This window comes from Staurois parvus, unplaced genomic scaffold (genome assembly GCF_062004578.1).
Source record: "Staurois parvus isolate SC_StPar_1 unplaced genomic scaffold, SC_StPar_1.0 ptg002725l, whole genome shotgun sequence".
NCBI lineage: Eukaryota > Metazoa > Chordata > Amphibia > Anura > Ranidae > Staurois > Staurois parvus.
In genome coordinates this window covers 169,590-184,747 of record NW_028320521.1, presented here as the reverse complement: position 1 = coordinate 184,747, position 15,158 = coordinate 169,590, and the positions used below count along the sequence as shown (strand labels likewise).

Genomic DNA, 15,158 nt, shown 5'->3' with positions numbered 1-15,158 from the left:
CCCCTCTGCCAATCCCTCCACTGGCCTCCATTCAGAATGCTCAGGGGGCTCGGGGGTCATGGGGTGACCTGGAATGTTCAGGGGGCTCGGGGGTCACGGGGTGACATAGGATGCTCAGGGGGTTCGGGGGTCACGGGGTGACATAGGATGCTCAGGGGGTTCGGGGGTCACGGGGTGACATAGGATGCTCAGGGGGTTCGGGGGTCACGGGGTGACATAGGATGCTCAGGGGGTTCGGGGGTCACGGGGTGACATAGGATGCTCAGGGGGTTCAGGGGTCACGGGGTGACATAGGATGCTCAGGGGGCTCGGGGGTCACGGGGTGACATAGGATGCTCAGGGGGCTCGGGGGTCACGGGGTGAATGCTCAGGGGGGCTCATGTTAGGCATTGCTACGCATCACTTGAGCGCTGAGCTGCCTGTCACCATTTAGAGTCGCTCTGAGTGAACCTCGGCCTCGCGCTGGAGAGGAGAGATGAGTGACATGCAGGATGTGGGGGGCGGCGGGTTGGGGGTGCAGAGTCGGCAAAGTCTGATTTTCAGGGTTCCCGGGGAAGAAGGAACGAGAGCGCCCCCATGGGGTGAAGTCTCCTCACTGTTCAGATTTCTTACGTTGACCTTTGCTGCAGTTTTACTTCAAAGGTCGAACATAAAGCCGCCAATTGCCCTCTCCTGCGTCAGAGCCGCCGATTGCCCTCTCCTACATCCGAGCCGCCAATTGCCCTCTCCTGCGTCAGAGCCGCCGATTGCCCTCTCCTGCATCCAAGCCGCCGATCGCCCTCTCCTGCGTCAGAGCCGCCTGAGCCCTCTCCTACATCCGAGCCGCCGATCGCCCTCTCCTACATCCGAGCCGCCGATTGCCCTCTCCTACATCCGATCGCCCTCTCCTACATCCGAGCCGCCGATCGCCCTCTCCTACATCCGATCGCCCTCTCCTACATCCGAGCCGCCTGAGCCCTCTCCTACATCCGAGCCGCCTGAGCCCTCTCCTACATCCGAGCCGCCTGAGCCCTCTCCTACATCCGAGCCGCCGATCCCCTTCTCCTACATCTGAGCCGCCGATCGCCCTATCCTACATCCGAGCCGCCTGAGCCCTCTCCTACATCCGAGCCGCCTGAGCCCTCTCCTACATCCGAGCCGCCTGAGCCCTCTCCTACATCCGAGCCGCCTGAGCCCTCTCCTACATCCGAGCCGCCTGAGCCCTCTCCTACATCCGAGCCGCCTGAGCCCTCTCCTACATCCGAGCCGCCGATCCCCTTCTCCTACATCCGAGCCACCGATCCCCTTCTCCTACATCTGAGCCGCCGATCCCCTTCTCCTACATCCGAGCCACCGATCCCCTTCTCCTACATCTGAGCCGCCGATCGCCCTATCCTACATCCGAGCCGCCTGAGCCCTCTCCTACATCCGAGCTGCCTGAGCCCTCTCCTACATCCGAGCCGCCTGAGCCCTCTCCTACATCCGAGCCGCCTGAGCCCTCTCCTACATCCGAGCCGCCGATCCCCTTCTCCTACATCTGAGCCGCCGATCCCCTTCTCCTACATCTGAGCCGCCGATCCCCTTCTCCTACATCTGAGCCGCCGATCGCCCTCTCCTACATCCGCCTGAGCCCTCTCCTACATCCGAGCCGCCGATCGCCCTCTTCTACATCCGAGCCGCCGATCGCCCTCTCCTACATCTAAGCCGCCGATCCCCTTCTCCTACATCTGAGCCGCCGATCCCCTTCTCCTACATCTGAGCCGCCGATCCCCTTCTCCTACATCCGCCTGAGCCCAGAACGAATTCCTCCGCCGCACTAAATCTCTCTTTGAAATGACAGCCGAGACGCGCCGCGCAGAGCGACTCTTCACACTGATAACCGCTAAATTGGAAACACAAAAGGAAAGAAGACAATTAATGGCGGCAGGAAGCGGATCGCTCTCTGTAATCTAATTAAGCCGAAGATAATTCTATTTACCGAATGAAATTAATTCCGCGAACAGAAGGATTTCATCCCCGAGATTACCGAGCAAACAAATGATGGATTGAAAAGGCGACTTTGAGAATTATTCTATTCATTTCTTTGTATTTCAGCTCCAAGAAACCAGAGAGACGGTCCGTGTGCCAGAATCAGGACTGTTAAAGGGCCAGTCCACCCGAAAGTGATATTTTAGATGTAGGTGGAGCCTTTTCCACTCAGCACAGGGATGGTGGGAACCCCTCATAATGGGCACAGCGGATGTACGGACCTGGGAACTCAGCACAGGGATGGTGGGAACCCCTCATAATGGGCACAGCGGGCGTACAGACCCGGGAACTCAGCACAGGGATGGCGGGAACCCCTCATAATGGGCACAGCGGGTGTACAGACCCGGGAACTCAGCACAGGGATGGTGGGAACCCCTCATAATGGGCACAGCGGGGGGTTACACAGCCGGGAACTCAACACAGGGATGGTGGGAACCCCTCATAATGGGCACAGCGGGTGTACAGACCCGGGAACTGAGCACAGTGTTGGTGGGAACCCCTCATAATGGGCACAGCGGGCATACAGACCGAGGAACTCAGCACAGGGATGGCGGAACCCCTCATAATGGGCACAGCGGGCATACAGACCGGGGAACTCAGCACAGGGATGGTGGGAACCCCTCATAATGGGCACAGCGGGCATACAGACCGGGGAACTCAGCACAGGGATGGCGGAACCCCTCATAATGGGCACAGCGGACATACAGACCCGGGAACTCAGCACAGGGATGGTGGGAACCCCTCATAATGGGCACAGCGGGTGTACAGACCCGGGAACTCAGCACAGGGATGGTGGGAACCCCTCATAATGGGCACAGCAGGGGTTACAGAGCCAGGAACTCAGCACAGGGATCTTTCTTCTTCAAAGCACAGGCATCCTATCCTGTCATATGTTATCTCTGCAGTCAAGCTAGGATGCTGACTGCCTGACTGACATACAGACAGCCACTAGAGGGAGCACCTAAAAATCATTACACTTCTTTGTACTCTGGTCTATGAAAGGACACAGATGATTGGTCGGTTAGCCTGAATTGTGATCTCATGACTCCGCCTCCAGCGTCAGCTCTACCCACCTTGCGATCATCTTTGAACTCTTCGGCTGCAGATGTGAAGTCGGGGACGGAGCTCTTACAATGCGGACACCCTGTGGGGAACAGAGAAGACGATCAGTACAGAAATACAGCGAACGTCTGGGCTCAGTACGTCTCCCCAAATGTGGGAGAAGCAGCACAAGGAGCCAATCGAGTGCGTTGAGATGCAAGAGGGCGCGCTGATAGAAGGAGCCAGCAGAGACACAAAAAGAGGAGATCACCCTTCTACTTCTTTGTTCATTCTCCAATCACAAGACGGGGGAGGGGCTAGACCTGTAAGTGTTTACTCCTAAACTGGTCTCCGAACAGCAACCCACGGTGCAGGTGAGGCTGACCGGAACTGTCGCCTCAGGAATATCGCGCCGAAACCTTTCAACGTGGTTTCATTCACATTCATCAGCAGTAGCGCCCACTGAACACAAAGGGGGGGATCATATATTTCCTGCATCGCTCCCCAAAGCATAGTCGCTACTGCATGTGTACAACCCTGTCTGGGTGCCTTTGCGTCTAAGGGGGAGCTAAAAACATGGTTCAAAATTTTGTTTTTTTACAGCCCCCCAACCTTAACCACCTCCCGTCCGGCTGTTGTATATAAACAGCTGGACGGTGGCAGTGCAGGAGCCTGGGAGCGCCAGCACTGCGATCCAGTGCCCGCTGTGTCCACCGGACACAGTGGAAGACCGATCGTCGTACGGACCTCTGTGCGAGGTCCCGATCATGTGATCGCTGATTGGCCAATCAGTGATCACATGCAGAGTAGTAAGCAAAGATGTCACTTCTGACACCATTGCTTACTACTTGTGAAATCTGTGAATGATCACAGAGATCACATGGTACAGGGCCATTCACAACAGCCTCCTACCATGTGACAAGCTGTGATGCAATAGAGTCTTCAGAAATAGCGCACAAATCACAGCGCTGTGACCGGCGACTTAAACTGCACGCACGCTGAGCAGAAAGGCCGGCGCGGCTGAACGCAGTTGTCTCGACTTTGCTACTTTGTCACAAATAATAACCCTAATATGTATCAATTAATAGTAATTGTTGTGAGGAAAGGAAGACGAACGAGGGAGCGTGAAACAAAGCACAACACTGCGCACGAGCGCCGGCGGCTGGAAGTCATCGTGTGACGAGCGATTAACTTCCCAATCCGTCTCTGCCGCCCCGCCACCCCGATTCTGCTGCTCACCAATCCGCCTCTGCCGCTCCGCCATCCCAATTCTGCCGCTCACCAATCCGCCTCTGCCTCCCCGCCGTCCCGATTCTGCCGCTCACCAATCCGTCTCTGCCACTCACCATCCCAATTCTGCCGCTCACCAATCCGCCTCTGCCGCTCCGCCATCCCAATTCTGCCGCTCACCAATCCGCCTCTGCCTCCCCGCCGTCCCGATTCTGCCGCTCACCAATCTGCCTCAGCCGCCCCGGTTCTGCCACTCACCAATCCGTCTCTGCCGCCCCGCCGTCCCGATTCTGCCGCTCACCAATCAGTCTCTGCCTCCCCGCCATTCCGATTCTGCCGCTCACCAATCCGTCTCTGCTGCCCCGCCGTCCCGATTCTGCTGCTCACCAATCCGCCTCTGCCTCCCCGCCATCCCGATTCTGCCGCTCACCAATCCGCCTCTGCCTCCCCGCCATCCCGATTCTGCCGCTCACCAATCCGTCTCTGCTGCCCCGCCATCCCGATTCTGCTGCTCACCAATCCGCCTCTGCCTCCCCGCCGTCCCGATTCTGCCGCTCACCAATCCGTCTCTGCCGCCCCGATTCTGCCACTCACCAATCCGTCTCTGCCTCCCCGCCATCCCGATTCTGCCGCTCACCAATCCGTCTCTGCCTCCCCGCCATCCCGATTCTGCTGCTCACCAATCCGCCTCTGCCTCCCCGCCGTCCCGATTCTGCTGCTCACCAATCCGTCTCTGTTGCCCCGCCGTCCCGATTCTGCTGCTCACCAATCCGCCTCTGCCTCCCCGCCGTCCCGATTCTACCGCTCACCAATCCGTCTCTGCCTCCCCGCCATCCCGATTCTGCCGCTCACCAATCCGTCTCTGCCGTCCCGATTCTGCCGCTCACCAATCCGCCTCTGCCGCCCCGCTGTCCCGATTCTGCCGCTAACCAATCCGCCTCTGCCGCCCCGCCGTCCCGGTTCTGCCGCTCACCAATCCGCCTCTGCCGCCCCGCCGTCCCGGTTCTGCCACTCACCAATCCGTCTCTGCCTCCCCGCCATCCCGATTCTGCCGCTCACCAATCCGTCTCTGCCGTCCCGGTTCTGCCGCTCACCAATCCGCCTCTGCCGCCCCGCTGTCCCGGTTCTGCCGCTCACCAATCCGCCTCTGCCGCCCCGCTGTCCCGGTTCTGCCGCTCACCAATCCGCCTCTGCCGCCCCGGTTCTGCCGCTCACCAATAATCAGGTTTGGGTGAACGATTTCCCTCCGCCGATCGGATCTGACAGGAGACGGCGGACATTAGCAGAAACAATTTGTCCTGTAAGGTGAATCTTGTCATCGCGGGGCAGCCGGGGGTGGGGGGGAGTGACAGCGCCGAGACTCCGACACCAACGCCCGCCGCTTATGAGCGCGCCATACCGAAGCCATCAGGACGAATTAAGGACCTGCCATAATTAATCGGCAAAACTGCAGCTTTCATGTCACAAACAATTAGGCGTAATTACGCCGCTGATGGCGCTCCAGCGAACGATGGGCTCTCCCGCTAATTGGAAAGATATCCGGGAACAAAAGACGACTCCAGCCGTATGTTCTTATAAATGAAGTTTATGTAATTATGGTGTTTATTAAAAGGGAATTAGACGGTGGGGGGAGGGGCGGGGGGCTCCGGGGAGGTTAATGCGCTATTCTTTTGCGCAATAAAAGAATTTACACAAAAAGATAATGATTGGCGGAAACTGTCCCCCGCTTCATGTCCAACAAACACATCACAAGGAGCGCGGCAACAAGAGATAGGACGACTAATAAAGTACATATATACATATCTAATAATAATAGTGTGTGACTGTGGGGGAGGGGGCATTAGAGCGTAAGCTCCTCTGGTACAGAGACTGATGGGACTGTGGGGGAGGGGGCATTAGAGCGTAAGCTCCTCTGGTACAGAGACTGATGGGACTGTGGGGGAGGGGACATTAGAGTGTAAGCTCCTCTGGTACAGAGACTGATGTGACTGACTCAAATGTCTCCCCCACAGTCACACACTGTTATTATTACACATTTATATAGCTCTGACATATACCGCAGCGCTGTACAGAGATCACTGAGCCAGTCCCATCGGTCTCTGTACCAGAGGAGCTTACGCTCTAATGTCCCCTCCCCCACAGTCCCATCAGACTCTGTACCAGGGGAGCTTACACTCTAATGTCCCCTCCCCCACAGTCACATCAGTCTCTGTACCAGAGGAGCTTACACTCTAATGTCCCCTCCCCCACAGTCACATCAGTCTCTGTACCAGAGGAGCTTACGCTCTAATGTCCCCTCCCCACAGTCCCATCAGTCTCTGTACCAGAGGAGCTTACGCTCTAATGTCCCCTCCCCCACAGTCACATCAGTCTCTGTACCAGAGGAGCTTACACTCTAATGTCCCCTCCCCCACAGTCACATCAGTCTCTGTACCAGAGGAGCTCACACTCTAATGTCCCCGCCCCCACAGTCACACACTATTATTATTATACATTTATATAGCTCGGACATATACCGCAGTGCTGTACAGAAAACAAAGTGTAAGCTCCTGTGGTACAGAGACTGACGTGACTGTGGGGGAGGGGACATTAGAGTGTAAGCTCCTGTGGTACAGTGACTGACGTGACTGTGGGGGAGGGGACATTAGAGTGTAAGCTCCTCTGGTACAGAGACTGATGGGACTGTGGGGGAGGGAACATTAGAGTGTAAGCTCCTCTGGTACAGAGACTGATGTGACTGTGGGGGAGGGGACATTAGAGTGTAAGCTCCTCTGGTGCAGAGACGGATGTGACTGTGGGGGAGGGGACATTAGAGTGTAAGCTCCTCTGGTACAGAGACTGATGGGACTGGCTCAGTGTTCTCTGTACAGCGCTGCGGTATATGTCAGAGCTATATAAATGAAGCAATTGTCTAGAATAACGTCCTGATTTCAGAGTTGTTAATATAGGGAACTCCGTTACGCTCCCCAATGACACAATAAAGGTCTTTCTATACCATTTCCGGGCGCCGGGCTGCGCAGTACAGAGGGAAGAACGCGGTCTGCGTGTTCGGGGGTTAAATTTATTCCAGTCCTTATTTAGGGCATTAAAACTGTCGGCTACAAATCCATTAATCCCCCCGATATCGAGGATCAGAGAGACGGTTTAAGTCGGCATTGAAAACACGAATGGGAAAGCGCGCAGCTGTCAGCTCGTCACACAGGCAGGGAGAGCAGGAGATAACCTGGATATTACACCCAACTAAGGAACAGATTTAAAGGGTCAGTCCACCCAAAGCCAATATTTCATGGTAGGTTGAAGGTGGGTGGCCAGTAAATGGGGGTTCTCTCTCTTCATGTTAAAGTGGTGCAATGTTGCAGGGGACATTCAGAAATGTGAATTGGGCCCCCAGCAGCACACAAATGTACCTTTAGTGCCCGGTCATACCGGTGCGATTTGGGAATTGAAATCGCATCTAATGAATGTGAATGTCAGCGTCTTTTCAGTGAAGGAAATGTGTGTTTGCTCCCCTGCTGATGGTGAATGTTCGCCCCTCACACAGAAATGATCGGTCTACAAATCGAATGTTCGCTGTATTGTAACCCTGAGAGACAGAATACAACAACAAATTCAGCAGAAATGCGTCTAACAAATGATGACTGATCTGCATGTTCATGAGGGAAAGAAGGATTTGATCCCCTATCATTCAGCAGGATTTCTGGCTCCCAGGTGTCTTTCATACAGGTAACAAGCTGAGATTAGAAGCAGTCTCTTAAAGGGAGTGCTGCTAATCTCATTGTGTTACCTGTATAAAAGACACCTGTATACAGGAGCAATCAAACCATCAGATTCCAAACTCGCCACCATGGCAAAGACTGCTGCTCCTCTGAAAAGCAATCCATCCAGTCTTGCTGCTATTACAAACAAGCCTAAAAAAATTCAGTTCCGATAGTACATGAAGGGGGGGGGTCACATATACAAACACATGTATATGTATGTATGTAAACACACACACACAAAGTTGCAGTACAGTACCTTCCCTCACACACCAGGTACTGCACTCTGGGGGAGGGGGGGATGGGGTGGAGAGCACCCCCCCCGCCCCCGCCTCCTTTTTCTTATACTTTTCTGAGCCTGCCTGAGCTCCTTCACTGCCGAAATACAGTTCGGTTGGGGATCGGGAGCCCAGGCTCATCTGACAGCTTTTCTCTACCAGAATGCTGCGGCACCTCAGTTGAGAAAGGCTGACCTAAGGTACTGCTGCCTCAGACTGCCAGTCTTACCAAATTTGGTGATGTCACTGCTGTGCTGCTCACTGTTCCGCTTGCTGGAGAGGAAGCTGCACCTGAAGACCTGCAGTGCAAGGATCTCCCTGCTTCTGCCATTCTATGGAACTGTGCTACCTTTACCTCTATCATTCCATGAGTCACCAGGGGGTCCAGCATGAGAAAGCACAGCCCTGCCTCTACCAAGATGCCCTCCTTCACAGAGAAACACTGTGCAGAACTATGGCAAGCTCTAGAAAATATCAGTGCAGTTCCTGTGCCTAGGCACTCCTGCTTGGCATCCCCATAGCTGGATATCTGAACTGCAAGATATAAGGCACTGCTGCTTCTGACTGCCAGTCTCACCAGATATGAAATGCGATATCTGGTGATGTCCCTCCTTTGCTGCTCACTGTTGCTGGAGGGGAAGCTGTAGCTGAGGACCTGCAGTGCAAGGATCTCCTTGATTCATCCATTCTGTGGATCTGTGCTTCCTCCACCTCTATCATTACCCCTCCAGTCATCACGGGGACAGCCCTGACGAGAGGAAGCAAAGTCCTGCTCCTCTACCAAGATGGCCGCCTCCACACACTGCAGAACAAGGCACAGTAGGTGAGTAACGGGGAAAAGATCAGCTAAAGCAGCCTTTCTCAAACTCTCTACCTCATAGGGACCCTTAGAATAATTTTTAGGCCTCAGGGAACCCCCTGATAAATTCAATTCATTGGGGTGGGAAAAATGCCCCCTTACAGTGGTGGTCAGAATGCCATTGTTACAGGCAGTAAACAGATCACTGGCAGGTCCCTGGCTCTGCCAAGTTGCGCTAGCCCTGGAACTATGGGAGGCCAGTTACCCACAGCTCAAGGAACCCATAGCAACCGCTGGAGCAACCCAACAGTTCCACAGGTTGAGCCGACAGGAGCCCAGAGGCAAAATTGGCAACTAGTCCTTTGCTCTGTGACTTCCTTTTTGGCCAAACAGGAGACAAGGCGAGGCCAAAACCTTCCAATGGGGATACCTGCCATAAGGGGGATTTTCTCACTTCCCGGGACAGGAAAAAGGAAAATTTCTCCAATGACAGAGGTTCTAACCATCCCCTGCTCTATCCAAAACTAGAAAGAAAAAGGGTTTTAGATACAACTTTCTTTTATGAAGCTGAGCTTCGAAAAAGAGGAGGACAACCCTATGACCAGAATGGACAATTGATGACCTAACTGTAATGGATAACCAATGCAACCCAACATCTTCTGCACCAGGAGACTGCCCTCTCCTATATGCCACGGACATCCTTTTTCCCGAAGCAGCACAATATATTCACGGCTGCTTGGAAAAGAAAAGAGCATCCTCAAAATGCATTGTATAGCTCCATCCTGAAATAACCACCTTTTTCGTAAAGGTGCCATCAGGAGATGCTTGGAGTAGGTACTGTCAGGAGAACTGACAGCCGCCAAAACTGTACTTTAGCCTCATCAGACACTCCAAACCATTATACCGGACTGCCTTCTTCTGGTCTGAGATATGGTGCTCCACTGAAAGAGGTCATTTGCCATTTACCCCCCTTACAGCACGAGACCCGTGGCCTGTTCTTCTCAACGTTCCCTCACAAAACCCAACAGCATCTCAATGGGATGTACGCATCCAAAGCAACATAAATCAAATGGATCGAACGCGAGAGAAACAAGGATGAGGCGGTGTCCAATGCATTTTGGGGACCAAACAAACAATCAGGGCTCTTGATTTTAAAGGATGTCAAAGTTTGCTACAAGACTTTTCCTACAGAACCCCTATGTCCAGAGGAGGGAAAGGATAATAGCAATGGATGTGTGTGAACAAAGTCAGGCAGTCCATTGTCCCTATCAAGATCCATCTCTGGACACAGGGGTTCTTCTATAACATGCATTATCACTGCTCAGTCATGGTCCTCGATCTCCACCCCAAGGCCCACAAACTCCACCTCAAGGCCCTCAATCTCCTTTAAGGCCCCCAGTCCCCACCTCAGGGCCCCTTAATCACCACTACAAAAACCTCAACCTGCCCATTAAGGCCCCCAGTCCCCACCTCAAGGCCCCCAGTCCCCACCTTAGGGTACCTTAATCCCCGTTCCAAAGGCCTCAATCTGCCCCTCAAGGCTCTCAATCCCCACCTCAAGGCCCTCAATCCCCACTACAAAGGCCTCAGAATGCCCTTTAAGGCCCCCAGTCCCCACCTCAGGGCCCCTTAATCCCCACTACAAAGGCCTCAGCCTGCCCTTTAAGGCCCCCAGTCCCCACCTCAGGGCCCCTTATTCACCACTACAAAAACCTCAACCTGCCCATTAAGGACCCCAGTCCCCACCTCAAGGCCCCCAGTCCCCACCTTAGGGTCCCTTAATCCCCGTTTCAAAGGCCTCAATCTGCCCTCAAGGCTCTCAATCCCCACCTCAAGGCCATTAATCCCCACTACAAAGGCCTCAACCTGCCCTTTTAAGGCCTCCAGTCCCCATCTCAGGGCCCCTTAATCACCACTACGAAAACCTCAACCTGCCCTTTAAGGCCCCCAGTCCCCACCTTAGGGTCCCTTAATCTCCGTTTCAAAGGCCTCAATCTGCCCCTCAAGGCTCTCAATCCCCACCTCAGGGCCTTCAATCTCCCCCTCAAAGCCCTCAGAGTCCCCAGTCCCCACCTCAAGGCCCCTTAATCCCCACTTCAAAGGCCTCAATCTCCACTTCAAAGGCCTCAATCTCCACTTCAAAGGCCTCAACCTCCGCCTCAGGGCCCTCAGTTCCCACCTCAGGGCCCCTTATTCACCACTACAAAAACCTCAACCTGCCCATTAAGGTCCCCAGTCCCCACCTTAGGGTCCCTTAATCCCCGTTTCAAAGGCCTCAATCTGCCCTCAAGGCTCTCAATCCCCACCTCAAGGCCATTAATCCCCACTACAAAGGCCTCAACCTGCCCTTTTAAGGCCTCCAGTCCCCACCTCAGGGCCCCTTAATCACCACTACGAAAACCTCAACCTGCCCTTTAAGGCCCCCAGTCCCCACCTTAGGGTCCCTTAATCTCCGTTTCAAAGGCCTCAATCTGCCCCTCAAGGCTCTCAATCCCCACCTCAGGGCCGTCAATCTCCCCCTCAAAGCCCTCAGAGTCCCCAGTCCCCACCTCAAGGCCCCTTAATCCCCACTTCAAAGGCCTCAATCTCCACTTCAAAGGCCTCAATCTCCACTTCAAAGGCCTCAATCTCCACTTCAAAGGCCTCAATCTCCACTTCAAAGGCCTCAACCTCCGCCTCAGGGCCCTCAGTTCCCACCTCAAGGCCCTCAGTCAACATATAAAGTTTCTCGATCTCCATCTTAAGATTCAGTTTCCTTCTTCAAGTCTTCGATCTCCTTGGGGACTTCACATGGATCTCACTTTAAGGACCCCTGATGAAGGGGGACTGTTTGGCCCCAAAACGCGTTGGCTTTGTCTTACCCTCCACGGATTTTCGATTTTATCAACAATCATTATGGACTCTAAAGACCACCGCCTGGTGTTTTTTTTTTTTTCACCTGAACTCAGTCATCCACATTGCAAATCTGCTGACCTGCATTGATTTGCGCTCCTAATGCAGCACGGCAACCCAACCTACACGAGTCCCAGACCTGACCGGCCACTAATGGACACGAAATACGAAGCCCACCACAGACTGACCACGTGGCTTTCCTCCTGGCAGAGCGAAGGTTAAACGACGGATCTATCTGAGCGCGTCCGTCTGATAAGAATACCGAGATGTCAGAGAAATGCTTTTAGCGCGATTCCTTGGAGGCTCTTTACGGATGAATCTTTCATTGAAGCCGACCCTTCCAGAACTCTAATGATAACCGCGTTTGTTAAGCCGCCAACATTTTTCTCCAAACGCAAATTGAACGTCCATAAGAAGGTCCCAAAATACCCCATAACCCTTAATGTGCCCTGAACTGTCTCCATGGCGGATCTCCAGGAAACACGTTGTCATTGAAAGCCGCCTGAAACTGAAACAATCTCTGAAATGTGCAGATCATGCCAAGCGGGTCCAAGAATATTCCCCCGCAGCATGGTGGTAGAGTCCATTTAACCACTTCCAGTCCGGACGCTTTCCCCCCCTTCCAGTCCGGACGCTTTCACCCCCTTCCAGTCCGGACCCTTTCACCCCCTTCCAGTCCGGACCCTTTCACCCCCTTCCAGTCCGGACCCTTTCACCCCCTTCCAGTCCGGACCCTTTCACCCCCTTCCAGTCCGGACCCTTTCACCCCCTTCCAGTCCGGACCCTTTCACCCCCTTCCAGTCCGGACCCTTTCACCCCCTTCCAGTCCGGACCCTTTCACCCCCTTCCAGTCCGGACCCTTTCACCCCCTTCCAGTCCGGACCCTTTCACCCCCTTCCAGTCCGGACCCTTTCTCCCCCTTCCAGTCCGGACGCTTTCTCCCCCTTCCAGTCCGGACGCTTTCCCCCCTTCCAGTCCGGACGCTTTCTCCCCCTTCCAGTCCGGACGCTTTCACCCCCTTCCAGTCCGGACACTTTCCCCCCCTTCCAGTCCGGACGCTTTCCCCCCCTTCCAGTCCGGACGCTTTCCCCCCCTTCCAGTCCGGACGCTTTCCCCCCCTTCCAGTCCGGACGCTTTCCCCCCCTTCCAGTCCGGACGCTTTCCCCCCCTTCCAGTCCGGACGCTTTCACCCCCTTCCAGTCCGGACGCTTTCACCCCCTTCCAGTCCGGACGCTTTCACCCCCTTCCAGTCCGGACGCTTTCACCCCCTTCCAGTCCGGACACCTCCCCCCCTTCCAGTCCGGACACCTCCCCCCCTTCCAGTCCGGACACCTCCCCCCCTTCCAGTCCGGACACCTCCCCCCCTTCCAGTCCGGACGCTTTCACCCCCTTCCAGTCCGGACGCTTTCACCCCCTTCCAGTCCGGACACTTTCACCCCCTTCCAGTCTGGACACTTTCACCCCCTTCCAGTCCGGACACCCCCCCCCCCTTCCAGTCCGGACGCTTTCACCCCCTTCCAGTCCGGACGCTTTCACCCCCTTCCAGTCCGGACACTTTCCCCCCCTTCCAGTCCGGACACTTTCCCCCCCTTCCAGTCCGGACACCTCCCCCCCCTTCCAGTCCGGACGCTTTCCCCCCCTTCCAGTCCAGGCCAATTTTCAGCTTTCAGCGCTATTACACTTTGAACGACAATTGCGCGGTCATGCAACACTGTACCCATATGAATTTTTTAGCATTTTTTGAGACAGATAAAACTTTATTTTGGTGGTATTTATTCACCGCTCGGAGTTTTATTTTTTTTTTTTTCATGTAAATGAAAAGTACACAAATTTTGAAAAAAAATTTTCTTATAAAATTTTGCAAATAAATAATATTTCATCATAAATCTTGGCCAAAATGTATTCCATTCTTTTTAGTAAAGAAAAAAATAACCCAAATTAATTTATAACCAAAAATTATAATTTTTAAAAAATTTTTTTTACATTTTTATTTTATTTTTATATATTATGGTTTTTATTTACATACTGTCACCCTAGCAGTACAGTGTCACCATGGTGACACTGTACTACTTGTGGGGGGTGATGAAGATTTTTTTTTTTTTTTTTACACTGATTGCTTTTACAGCCATAAAGGCTGTAAGAGGAATCATTTCTCTTTCTCTCTGTCTGCGTTCTTGCAGCCATTGAGAACTACTGTATAAGCTGTGATTGGTCACAGCTTGTCACATGGTACAAGGCTGTTGTGAATAGCCCTGTACCATGTGACCTCTGTGATCATTCACAGATTTCACATGTAGTAAGCAATGATGTCAGAAGTGACATCATTGCTTATTACTCTGCATGTGATCACTGATTGGCCAACCAGTGATCACATGATCGGGACTTCGCACAGAGGTCCTGTACAGCGATCGGTGTTCCACTGAGTCCGGAGTACACAGCGGGCACTGGATTGTGGTGCTGCGCGCTCCCAGAGAGAGCGCACAATCAGGGGGCGGGGAGGACATTTATATACAACGGCTGGACGGGAAGGGGTTAAATACATGTATGGACCTCCCAAGGGTTAAGGGCAGAGGGCTGTGCGCCAGGAAACGTCTTCCCTTTAGGATGGGAACTTCATCCCCAAAGTCTCCAATTAAGGTGACCCACCGATAAACGTCACAAAGAAAACTCTGTGATACAAACCAGGTTGTGGAGTTGACCAAGAAGGGACATTAGAGTGTAAGCTCCTCTGGTACAGAGACTGATGGGACTGTGGGGGAGGGGACATTAGAGTGTAAGCTCCTCTGTTACAGAGACTGATGGGACTGTGGGGGAGGGGACATTAGAGCGTAAGCTCCTCTGTTACAGAGACTGATGGGACTGTGGGGGAGGGGACATTAGAGTGTAAGCTCCTCTAGTACAGAGACTGATGTGACTGTGGGGGAGGGGACATTAGAGTGTAAGCTCCTCTGGTACAGAGACTGATGGGACTGCGGGGGAGGGGACATTAGAGTGTAAGCTCCTCTAGTACAGAGACTGATGTGACTGTGGGGGAGGGGACATTAGAGCGTAAGCTCCTCTGTTACAGAGACTGATGGGACTGTGGGGGAGGGGACATTAGAGTGTAAGCTCCTTTAGTACAGAGACTGATGTGACTGTGGGGGAGGGGGCATTAGA

General features: G+C 53.7%; 1 protein-coding gene across 1 annotated transcript in view; it reads right to left on the bottom strand.

Moving 5' to 3' along the window:
- Window positions 1-1,067: 1,067 nt before the first annotated feature.
- The window catches only part of PDIA5 (protein disulfide isomerase family A member 5), a 97,032-nt gene continuing 82,941 nt past the window's right edge, over window positions 1,068-15,158 (bottom strand). The window contains exons 15-16 of the mRNA XM_089666468.1: window positions 3,081-3,151; window positions 1,068-1,262 (exon numbers count right to left, since the gene is read on the bottom strand). Coding sequence (XP_089522594.1) covers window positions 1,068-1,262; window positions 3,081-3,151 — 266 coding nt within the window. The remainder of the gene's footprint in view (window positions 1,263-3,080; window positions 3,152-15,158) is intronic.